Genomic DNA, 12,075 nt, shown 5'->3' with positions numbered 1-12,075 from the left:
AGTACTGAGACAGTACAATATGGGTGCAATACTGCTTAGCGCTGTGATGTGAGATTCAGCAGGGTCACAACCTCGGGGAAGAAACTCTTCCTGTGCCTGCTGGTGCGGGAGCTAGTGCCTATCGGATGGGGGGAGAGTTAAAAAGTCCATGGTTAGGGTGAAATGCATCCTTGATAATGCTTTTCGCCCTGCCCAGGCAGCGTTTATGGTAGATGTTTTCAATGGTGGGCAATTGGGTGCCGATAATCCGCTGGACAGTTTTCACCACACGCTGGAGTGCTTTGCGGTCCGATACGGGAGGAACTCAACAGGCCAGGCAGCATCTATGGAAAAAAAGTACAGTTGACATTTCGGGCTGAAACCCTTCGCAGGACTGGAGGTAAAAAGCTGAGGAGTAGATTTAAAAGGTGGGTGGAAGAGAGAAAGAAACACCAGGTGATAGGTGAAACCTCGAGGGAGAGGGATGAAGTGAAGAGCTGGGAAGTTGATTGGTGAAAGAGACAGAAGGCCATGGAAGAAAGAAAAAAGAGGGGGAGTACCAGAGGAAGGCAAAGGTGGGCAAGGAGATCTGTTTCCCAGGGTTGAGGATGAGGAGTAATGCATTCTTCCCCCCCCCCCACCTTCACCATTTCCCATTCCCTTGTCCCTCTCTCATGTTATCTCCTTGAGGTTGGAGGCTACCCAAACAGAATATAAGGTGTTGTTCCTCTAAACTAAGTGTGGCCTTACTACGACATTGGAGGAGGCCATGGATGGACGTATCAGAATGGGAATGGAAAGTGGAATTGAAGTGGGTGGCCACTGGGAGATCCTGCTTGTTCCGGCAGATGGAGCCTAGATGCTTGGTGAAGTGGTCTCCCAGTCTATGTCGGGTCTCACTGATATACAGGACGCTGCATTGGGATCACCGAACACAATATATGACCCTAACAGACTCTCAGGTGAAGTGTCGCCTCACCAGGAAGGACTGTTTGGGGCCCTGGATGGTAGTGAGGGAGGTGGTGTAGGGGAAGGATGAATAGACAAGTGAGTCACATAGGTAGCGATCCCCGTGGAAAGTGGAAAGTTGGGAGGGAAAGATGTGCTTGGTGGTGAGATTCCATTGGAGGTGGCAGAGGTTTTGAAGAATTATGCGCTGGAAGCAGAGGTTGGTGAGGTGGTGGGGTAGGATGGTGTAAGAGCAGCTGTGAGTGAAATGGAAGAGATGCGGTTGAGGGCAGCATTGATGGTGAAGGGAGGGAAATTTAGAGGAGGTTGATAGTTTCTTGATTAGTAAGGGTGTCAAATGATACGGAGAGGAGGGAGGAGAATGGGGATGAAAGGGATCATAAATTAACCATGACTGAATGGTGGGGCAGACTTGACTGGCCGAATGGCCTAATTCTGTTCTAGTGCCTTATCTCATGCATTGTCAATCTACAGGTCATAGAATGTTTTATTTTTTGTCAGATTGTGTTTTGCTGCTGTCGTGACTGTGCAATGTGCTGTTGGTACTATTGTTTTGTACCTACTCCCTGGAGGAATGCGGTTTTGTTTGCCTGCATTCGTGTGTGGTTGAATGACAAATTAAATTTTAATGTGAACTTTCCTGACATATTCATATTGCTAAATTTAATTGACAGATTGACTGGAATTGTCAATATTTTGATAAAACTGTTTGGGCAATATGCTAGCTATGTCTGCTTAAACTTTATTCTCAGTAATTTGACTTCCCATGTGAAGCTGAATATCTTTAATTATGAAAATTTGCTTCAGTTACAGGACAAGCTTATGAAAACCTGGTGGCGGAGATCATGTCAATGGGCTATGAGCGAGAGCAAGTTCTTGCAGCACTACGAGCAAGCTTTAACAACCCAGACAGAGCTGTGGAGTATCTTCTGACAGTGAGTTGCGATTGAATTCTGGGTACCTAAGCCTCACCCTTAGATGGAGGCTCTGGCTTAATTCCATTGCATCTGGTGAGGCCATCTGTTGGTCGGGTAAACCATGGATGTTGCATCCTACGCAAGCCAGGGCAATATGGGGACAAGCTGTTGCCCAATCAGCAGGCTCCCCCTTCCATGCAGCTGGTGAAACCAAAGGAATAGCAGAGTCCTATTTGGCAGCAGTGGCACTGCAGGACTTACCAGTCGGCATTGAACTCAATGTAGGACTGTTCTAGGGACTCTAGCTCTGGATTTTTTTCTTGATGCTTATTCCCAAAGCCTTCCCCTGTGTGTGGATATAGCTGAAGCAGTGAAGGTTTGAGATCAGGGTTTTTCTTGTCAAAGGATGAGCTGCCAGCCGTGGCTGACGGACCCCTATATGCTTGAGGCAACTGGTTTTCAGGAACCAGCAACGCACCTTTGCCCCTTCTCAGTAGAATCAGTTCTGCAGGGCTTAGTAACTAAGTCAGGAGCTGGATTTGGTTGTCAGAGGCTGTTAGAGATCCACACCATTGGGAGCATTTAATGGGTAGTGGGAGCTTATCCCTACTGCCAACCCTGGCTATAGCAACCTTAAGAAATCAATGTATCCAAACTTGCACCTGTTGCTTTGCTGTTGCTTAAGCATGGGAGGGGGGAGTTGGAGGGGGGCTTTGGTGTTCTAACATTTAACTGTCATTCATTCTTCGGGGCACTCCTGTTTTTGTGGATGTTTGTGAAGAAAAAGAATTTCTGGATGTATATTAGATACATTTACTGATGTTATGTATACCTTTTGAAACCTATTGAAAATGGAGTCACAAAGTACAGCACAGAAATGGGCCCTTTGGCCTATCTAATGAGTGCTGAACCATTTAAACTGCTTACTGCTATCAACCTGCACAGGGGCCATTGCCCTCCATACTCCTACTATCCATGTAGCTTTCCAAACTTCTCTTGAACGTTGAAATCAAGCTCGAATGCACCACTTGCACTGACAGCTCATTCCACACTCTGACAACCTGCTGAGTGACCAAGTTTCCCCTCCTGTTCCCCTTAAACTTTTCACCTTTTGCCTTTAACCCATGACCTCTAGTTGTAGTCCCACTCAACCTCAGTGGAAAAAGCTTGCTTGCATTTACTCTATCCATGTCCTCATAATTTTGTATACCTTTTAGCAAATCTCCCTCTCAATCTCTACATTCCAAAGAATGAAGTCCTAATCAATTCATTGTTTCCTTATAACTCAGGTCCTCCAGTCCTGGCAAAATCCTTGTGAATTTTTCCTGTACTCTTTCAACCTTATTTACATCTTTTCTGTAGGTAGATGACCAAAGCTGTACACAATACTCCAAATTAGGCCTCACCAACATCTTGTACAATTTCAATACCACATCTCATCCCCTGTACTCAATTATTTGATTTTTTAAAAAATTGAAATGTAGCTGTGCCTCCCAGCAGCTCAGAATTTAACCCTAGCCTAGTCATGGGACAGTTACAATGACCAATTAAACTACCAGCTGGTGTGCCTTTGGACTGTGGGAGGAAACCGGAGCACCTGGAGGAAATCCATGCAGTCACAGGGAGAACGTACAAACTCCTTACATGCAACAGCACGTGCCAAAACTTCCTTTACGACCCTATCTACCTGTGATGTCACTTTCGATGACTTATAGACCTGTATTCCCAGATCACTTTGCTCTACAGCACTTCTAAATGCCTTGCCATTCACTGTGTAGGACCTAATAGCTAGTCCTTCTGAGGTGCAACCGTTAGCACTTGTCTGCATCAAATTCCGTCTGCCATTTTTACAGCTGGTCCAGATCCCACTGCAAGCCATTATAGTCATCTTCACTATCCACTACACCCCAGTCTTAGTGTCAAATGCAAATTTGCTGATCCAATTTATGACGTTTTCCTCCAGATTGTTGATATAGATGACAAACAACGGACCCAGCACTGGTACCTGCAGCACTCCACTAGTTACTGGCCTTTAGTCAGAGAGGTCCCTAAGTATGCAGTCCAATAACTTTCCCACTACTGATGTCAGGCTCACCATCCTTAATTTCCTGAATTATTTTTAGATCCTTTCTTAAACAGTGGAACAACATTGGCTGTCCTCCAATCTTCTGATACCTCACTTTTCGCTAAGGATGATTTAAATATCTCTGCCAGAGCCCCTGTAATTCCAGCACTTATATCCCACAGGTCTGAAGGATTTATCCACTCTAATTTGCCTCAAGACAGCAAATACATCCTCCTCTGTAACCTGTATAGGACTAATTAGGTCACTGCTGCTTTACCTGACTTCTATAGACTCTGTATGTTTCCTGAGTAACAGAGATGCAAAGAATTCATTTAAGATCTCCCCCCATCTCTTTTAGCTCCATGCATAGATTACCATTCTGATTGTCCAGAGGACCAATTTTATCCCTTGCTCTTAATATATATGTAGAATCCCTTGGGCTTCTCCTTCACCTTTTCTGCTTGGGCACCTCATACTTTCTCTTAGCCTTCCTGATTTCTTAAGTGTTCTCTTATATTTCTAGTACTCCATAAGCAACCCATTTCTCCCTACCTGCCTATACCTGCAACAGAGTTCCGATGAGCAAAGTGAAACGAGTAGCCTTTTACTTTTTCCTTCACCTTATTGGTGGTTTTAGTTGTACAATGTACACGTATATTTTAAATTGATGTCAAACCTTTTGTTGCATTGTAGTTCCAAACATGTCATGTTTGTCCAAGCCTGAATAAATTATTTGCTGTTGGGCATTACAACCATATCACTCCCATGTGATTGCTTGCCTAGATGCCAAATGCTCCATTTGCTGAGCTTTGGCCTCTTCTGATCTCCATGATATTATGTTGGGTCATGCTTCAGAACTGAGATTTCTGAAAAGAAAATTAAACAAAATATTGTAGAAGCAACCCAATTTAGTACCTCTTACATTTATTGAAATAAATAGTTCACATCCAATGGTAATAGTATTCTCTTCATCTGTGGTGTGTAGCCTTGGAACTGGACTTTTACAGTTCAACAGCACAAGAGTATGCTCTTCACCCTGCCATGTCTCTGCCAACTATTATGACTATATATACTAATTACACTTAACTGGATTAATTCTGTATCCCTCTGTGCTCTGCTCATTCAAGTACCTGTCCCAATGCCTTTTGAATGTTTCTGTTCCTGTCTTTGTCACCTCATATAGCCTTTTCTAATTATCTGCTATTTGTATAGGAAAAATACCCTACTGATACCTTTTTGAATCCCCTTCTCTCTTTAAACTTACATCCTCTAGTTTTAGATGTCCTTACCATTGGAAACAGACTCATATCCTATCCTTACCCCTCATAATTTTATAAACCTCTATAAAGTCACCCTTCTGTTCTCCATTGAGAACAATCTAAACCTATTCAATCTCTCTTTATCACTCAAGCTCCCATATCCAGGAAATATACTTAAGAACAACACACAAATTGCTGGGTCTGATGAAGGGTCTTGGCCAAAAAGTTGACTGTTTATTGCCTTCCATTGATGCTGCCTGACCTGCTGAGTTCTTCTAGCATTTTGTGTGTCGCTCTGAATTTCCAGCAACTGCAGAATTTCTCTAACTTAATCATTCCTATAGCTAGGTGACCAGACTGCACCCAATATTCCAAGTGCGGCCTAACTATCTCTTCGTATAGTTGTAACATGCCCCACTCTCATACGGAATGCATTAGGTGCAGCATGCCATTCTTCATCTTCACCCTGTCTACTATGTTGCCACTTTCATCTACTTGTATCTCAAGGTCTTTGTTCATTGGGCCCTGCCATTGACAATGTTTTCCCTGCTGACATTAAACATTCTCCACATTTTCTTCATCTCTTCCCGTACCCCTCCTACCCCGTTTCAACCACTTGTGCAATTTACAGTGGCCGAACAAATTGGAATCTCTTACATCTTTGGTATGTGGGGTAACTGACACCTGGATTAAACATATGCATTTGCAGGAAGAACTCGCAAAAGCCACAATGGCAACCCCTGGGTCAGGATTGAACCTGGATCTTTGGTGCTGTGAGGCAGCCAGCTCCACCATGGTACTGTCCAAATAAGAATTTTGTTTAGCTCCTCTGCCTCCACGCACCTGAAAATGAAAGGGAAGTGTGTAATAAGTATGTTTTATATTTCAATTAGGGAATCCCAGCAGAACCAGAAGCCCCAGAAGAGCCACAACCACGAGTCACAACACAGCCACCATCACAGCCATCAACGCAGTCTACACCAGCCAGTAAGTACCAGTGTTCAATGTGTATAACAAAAGAATTGTGAATTCGTGTTATTATAACAGTTAGTATTGAGCTGTTGCATTTATAGTTTGAGTGGCACTTGTTAGTATTGTTGTAAAACACTTGCTAGTAATATGGAACTGAGGGCTCAATATATACACTACATTAAATTTTGTTTGTCACTCAAATGTAGGTTTAGATTGATGCAGGTTCCTAACTTTTATTTGTTTGTTCCAGGTAATCCACTGGAATTTCTGCGAACTCAACCCCAGTTTCAGCAGATGCGTCAGATAATACAACAGAACCCGGCATTACTGCCAGCCCTCCTCCAGCAACTCGGTAGAGACAACCCAACACTCCTACAGGTGTGCTACCTGTCCAGTATTATTTGCATTAGTGTCACCATATGTAAAACAGAATTCCCTTTATTCCTATGATCTCCTCCTTAATCTAATTAATTTTACATGATTGTAGTTTCTGGTTACCAAAACTTCTTTGCTCCAAGTAACTTAATTGCATAGTATTCGTTTAGCTCTAATTTCCAAAAGGTTATGCAAGATAGGAAAAGAAGAAATGGCAGTTTACTCTGGTCCTAAAGGGGTGGGAATAGTTTCTTCAGCTTAACATGAGATTCACTGTCTTGACCTTCCAATCAAGATGGTGCCTGCATAGAGTGCTCCCAAGGTTGACATCTTCTGGATAGGCTATGAAACCATGTATTTTGTTTCTTTTATGTATTTCGTGTTTGTTTCTTGTCTTGAACATGATCCTGGAACTGTTGAAGCCTGTGATTTGTTTGGTGATCGTTTGGGTTTTTCAGCATTCTACTGTCTCCAAGAGAATTCAGGGAGGCAGAGGCTGCGTACACGAACCTTGTGGTGAGAAGGCTGCGGGGGGTGGGGGTGGTGGAGGGGAGGTGGGGGGTTGAGCGGATGAGCCGATTGTTCGCTGATTAAAGCAATGAGGGAGATTGAAACATCAAGGTAAATGTGGAGGGTGCGCGCCAGCTGCCTGCCTTTGGATCACCGGTGGGATCACTCTGCTGCCGGAGAGGGGAAGCTGCCTTTGGATCACTGGTGGAATCGCTCTGCTGCCGGAGAGGGGAAGCTGCCTTTGGATCACCGGTGGGATCGCTCTGCTGCCGGAGAGGGGAAGCTGCCTTTGGATCACCGGTGGGATCGCTCTGCTGCCGGAGAGGGGAAGCTGCCTTTGGATCACCGGTGGGATCGCTCTGCTGCCGGAGAGGGGAAGCTGCCTTTGGATCACCGGTGGGATCGCTCTGCTGCCGGAGAGGGGAGACTGCCTTTGGATCACCGGTGGGATCGCTCTGCTGCCGGAGAGGGGAAGCTGCCTTTGGATCACCGGTGGGATCGCTCTGCTGCCGGAGAGGGGAAGCTGCCTTTGGATCACCGGTGGGATCGCTCTGCTGCCGGAGAGGGGAAGCTGCCTTTGGATCACCGGTGGGATCGCTCTGCTGCCGGAGAGGGGAAGCTGCCTTTGGATCACCGGTGGGATCGCTCTGCTGCCGGAGAGGGGAAGCTGCCTTTGGATCACTGGTGGCATTGATCTTCTACCGGAGAGGGGAAGCTGCCTTTGGATCACCAGTGGCATTGATCTTCTACCGGAGAGGGTGCCGCTATGCCTGGAGAATGTTTTCCAGGTTTTCTGTGTTTTGGATATGGACTTGTGCTATGGACTTTTTTCCAGTCTTATTGTTCTTCATATTCTGTGTTTTTTTTTTTGCCTGATCTGTCATGTTTTTTTTGTGTGTGGGGGGGAGAGGAAGTGGGGGGTTTGGTGGTGTGCCTGTTCTGTTTTTGGTTTTTTATTGCGGGTGGGAGGAATTTTGGGAGTTTATGATTGTCCTGCCATTCTTTTTTGTCTTGGTTTCGTGGCTATTTGGAGAAGAATTTCAGAGTTGTATACTTTGATAATAAATGAACCTTTGAACCTTTGAATTACTATATGCCGCACCTCAAGAAGCATTGTGGAAATTCCACTGGTTGAATCAGCGTAAATTGGAATGAGTATCTTAAGCCTTTAGGGAAATAAAAACATGAAACTATTGATTGGTAGTTCTCATAGGAAATGTAAGACTATTCTTGTGATGTTTCGTTCTTCTGTTTTTAATGTATGTTAGCAGGATGTTTTCTCTAAATGCTGTTAGAGTGCAGCTGATCGTTTTTAATCAGGAATCAATGCTAGAAGCATTCAGAGGTCAGACAGTCTAGAGAAAAGTGGCAAATATTTAAAGGAATGATTTTTCATTGAAATTGAGAGATTTTGGGAAACAACATTTTAAAATAGAGAAGGGGAAGGGGTGGAGAGAAAACAAAGGATAATGTCTGAGGCAACACACATAAAAGTTGCTGATGAACGAAGCAGGCCAGGTAGCATCTCTAGGAAGAGGTACAGTCGACGTTTCGGGCCGAGACCCTTCGTCAGGACTAACTGAAAGAAGAGCTAGTAAGAGATTTGGGAGGGGGAGATCCGAAATGATAGGAGAAGACAGGAGGGGCAGAGGTGGAGCCAAGAGCTGGACAGTTGAGGCAGTATCAGCTGAGTGTTGTGAACGCTTGTTAGTATTAGCTGGAGTATCTGAAGGAAGAGTAAATGGAGGGAGAACAGAGAAGAAAGCAAAAGTGCCGAGGTGCAGAGTATGGCAGTAGCTGGAAATCAGAAGCATGGTTAACGCAGGGAAAGCTCAGCAAGTTAGACAGCAGAGCTTGAAAGAGAAATGGAGCTACAGCAGAACTTGTCAAGGATTGGAAAACATGCAGATACTAGTCATCTGAAACAAAATAGGAAATGCTGAAAACACTCAGGCCAGGCAATAGAGAGAGAAATGAAATCCAGCTCTCCAGATTGACGACACCACCAACACCACTGTGGAAGATCAGCGATATAGCCATATGCGTTCTAGAACTTTTTCGGTTCACCAAATGCATCTTGCGTTCTCTGCTCTTGCACCATAACTGTTCTCTCACAAACTGTAGACGCTGATTATTGGAAATTGTTGTATTCATTGAGCTCTGAAAGCCTCAGCATGGAAGTCGAGATGATCCTTAAGCACACATCGGGCTTTGTTGGAACACTTTTTTTAAAAAAACACAAACAAAAGGCACAGACATTGGAAATGGAGAATTAAATCTATGTCGAGGGACATTGAAGATTGGATATAGAAGGAATGGGGAGGCCCATCAAGCGTTATTAAAAAGTTCAGGGGGGCATTTAAAAAGAAATTAAAAATGCTCAGGGATCATGGAAAATGACAGGCAGGCTAGATTAAGTTAAAACTAAAGATGTCCTATAAATGTATTAAGGGCAAAAGAAGAAGAAGGGAGACGGTAGTGTTCATTAAAGACAAAGGCAGTCTGTGCAACCAGAGGTACAGGTCAAGCCCTAAAGGAATACTTTTCATTGGTATTGATAAAGGAAATGAACTTCACAGTTGGAGAATTGAGTGAAAGTTCCCACAATGTTTTGCCAAACCAGCTAAAAAGCAAATCAAGCACACCCAAACACCAATGTGCCCTACCTACACCATGTCCATATCCCTCCAGCTTTCTTATATTCATGTGCCTATCCAAACAGCTCCTAAAAGCCTCTAATGTAATTGCCTCTACCACCATACCAGGCAGTGCATACGAGGCATCTACGACTGAGTAAAGGAACTTGCCCCTCACATCATCCTTGAACCCTGGGATGCATCCTCTGTTATTTCCTTGTCCTCACATCCTCAACCCTAAGAAACAGATGCTCTGTGTCCACTCTATCTATGCCTTTCATAATCGTTTAACCCTCTATTATTTCTCCCTTCGGTCTCTGAAGCTACAGAGCAAACAGCCTAAGTTTGTCCAGCCTCATGATAGCACATACACTCTGAGCCAGGCAGCATCCTGGTGAACCTCTTCTGCACCCTCTCTAAAGCCTGAACATCCTTCCTATATTGGAATAACCAGAACTGTACACAATACTCCAGATGTGGCCCAACCAGAGTTTTATAAATTTGCAACATAACCTCCTGACTTTTGAACTCAGTGCCTCAACTAATAAAAGCAAGGATTCCATAAGCTTTCTTAACCACCTTATCGACCTGTGTAGCCACTTCAAGATGCTGTGAACTTGGATCCAAAGATCTCAGGAACACTGTCAAGGACCTTGCCTTAACTGTGCGCTGTCTCCTTGCATTTGCCCTACTGACTTGCAACGCTTAATATTTATCTCCTTCTGACGTTCCTCAGCCCATCCCTGCAACTGGTCTCTATCATGCCGTTTTCTTAACCAGTCTGCTACACTATTCACAACTCCACATTGGTATCATCTGCAAATTTACTAGCCTACCCATCCACATTTTCATCCAGGTCATTTATATACAAATAGCAGAAGACCCAGCACAGATCCCTGTGGAACTCCACTAATTACAGGTCTTCAGTTTAAATAAGCCCCTTCAAGCACTAACCCCTGTCTTTTATGTGCAAGCCAGTTCTGAATCTAAACAGCCAGTTCGCCGGATCCCATGCACCTTAATCTTCTGGATTAGACTTCCGTGAGGAACTTTGTCGAACACCTTACTAAAACCCATGCAGACAACATTCACTGTTCTACCTTCATAATTCTCTTGTCACCTTGTCAAAAAACTCAATCAAGTTGGTAAGGCACGACCTGCCCCACACCAAGCCATGCTGGCTTCCCCTAATTAGGCCATGGGTTTTCCCGACTGCTCATGTCCTATCCCTAAGAATTTCTTCTGCCACTGGAAGCAAGTTATCCCAATTTTTACCACCAAACCCCAATATAATTTTGAATACATAAAAGCAGTGTAGGAAAATATCTGCTTCTCTTTACCAAGTTTGAAGAATAGCAAAAGCATGCAGTGAAAACATATGAAATTTTTAAGATGTATTGAATTAATGCAAAGTGTGGCAGAGTAAGTGTACAGTGATACACTGTGATACAACCCAGTAAGATCCAATTTACACTGTGCCCTCTTTGCATTGGATCTTCAGTTCTAGTCTAAATGAAAAGACCAGCAATGGTAATTTTGGTAGACCAGCTGCGGTACTGTTCCAGAAACTCAGTCCTGACCTCTGCTGCCTGTGTGCAGGTCGTACATTCTCCCTGTGATCGAGGTTTTCCTGGTGCTCCAGTTTCCTACATCTGAAAGATGTGGACTGGCAGGTTAATTAACTCCTGTAAATTGCCTCAAAAATGTAAGCAAATGGTAGAATGAGAGGATTTGATGAGAATGTGGGAGAAGTAAAATGAAAAAGAAATAACTGAATTGAGCTTTTCTGTGCTGTTTGACTCTGACTTTGCAAAAGTTTTCACCGGGGGGGGGGGTCGTCCAACTTACCACACTGACCAAAAAATTCTTCTAATTAGTTCTGCTCCCTTATTCAGCCATGAAGGCCTTAAGACATCTCGCTTCCTTTCTTCATATCCTTTAAGATTTTTTTTCCTCAAATATTAATTCATCTTTCTGTGTAGGACCTTGTATAGTTGTATTAGATCACTGTTTCTTCTTGGATAATCTATACCATAATACTGAAAGTTGCAATAATTGCCGTCTTCTAACCCTTTTGTTTTTGTGATATAAAGTTGGTAAACTTATAACCCCAAGTTGTCTGTTACTAGAGCAGTGAAAATATCAGCAGTTGTTGGGTGTGAATCCTCTTCACTTTCAATCAGTCTTGTCATTCATCTAACAGAGAATCTTAGTTTTTCCTGTCATACTTGTATTGTAAATTACTTTATCCATATTCTTTACTGGCAATTGTCTTTAGGTTTGTAAAATATTCTATATTTAAACTGCAAAAAAAAAACCCAGCTGGACTAAGTATCTAGTCTTTTAAGTCTTATGTTAGCTGAGGTGACCAGATGAACTTGGTTTGCATTACT

At 43.6% G+C, this 12,075-nt stretch overlaps 1 protein-coding gene across 1 annotated transcript in view; it reads left to right on the top strand.

Moving 5' to 3' along the window:
- The window catches only part of LOC140188268 (uncharacterized), a 150,279-nt gene that overhangs the window by 116,043 nt on the left and 22,161 nt on the right, over positions 1-12,075 (top strand). Inside the window, 4 exon segments of the mRNA XM_072244360.1 lie at positions 1,756-1,883; positions 5,899-5,985; positions 6,083-6,176; positions 6,412-6,539. Of these exon segments, the coding sequence (XP_072100461.1) occupies positions 1,756-1,883; positions 5,899-5,985; positions 6,083-6,176; positions 6,412-6,539 (437 nt within the window).

Source organism: Mobula birostris, chromosome 26, assembly GCF_030028105.1.
Source record: "Mobula birostris isolate sMobBir1 chromosome 26, sMobBir1.hap1, whole genome shotgun sequence".
Classification (NCBI taxonomy): Eukaryota; Metazoa; Chordata; class Chondrichthyes; order Myliobatiformes; family Myliobatidae; genus Mobula; species Mobula birostris.
The sequence above is the reverse complement of the archived record's forward strand: the minus strand, read 5'-3'. Positions and strand labels throughout refer to the sequence as shown.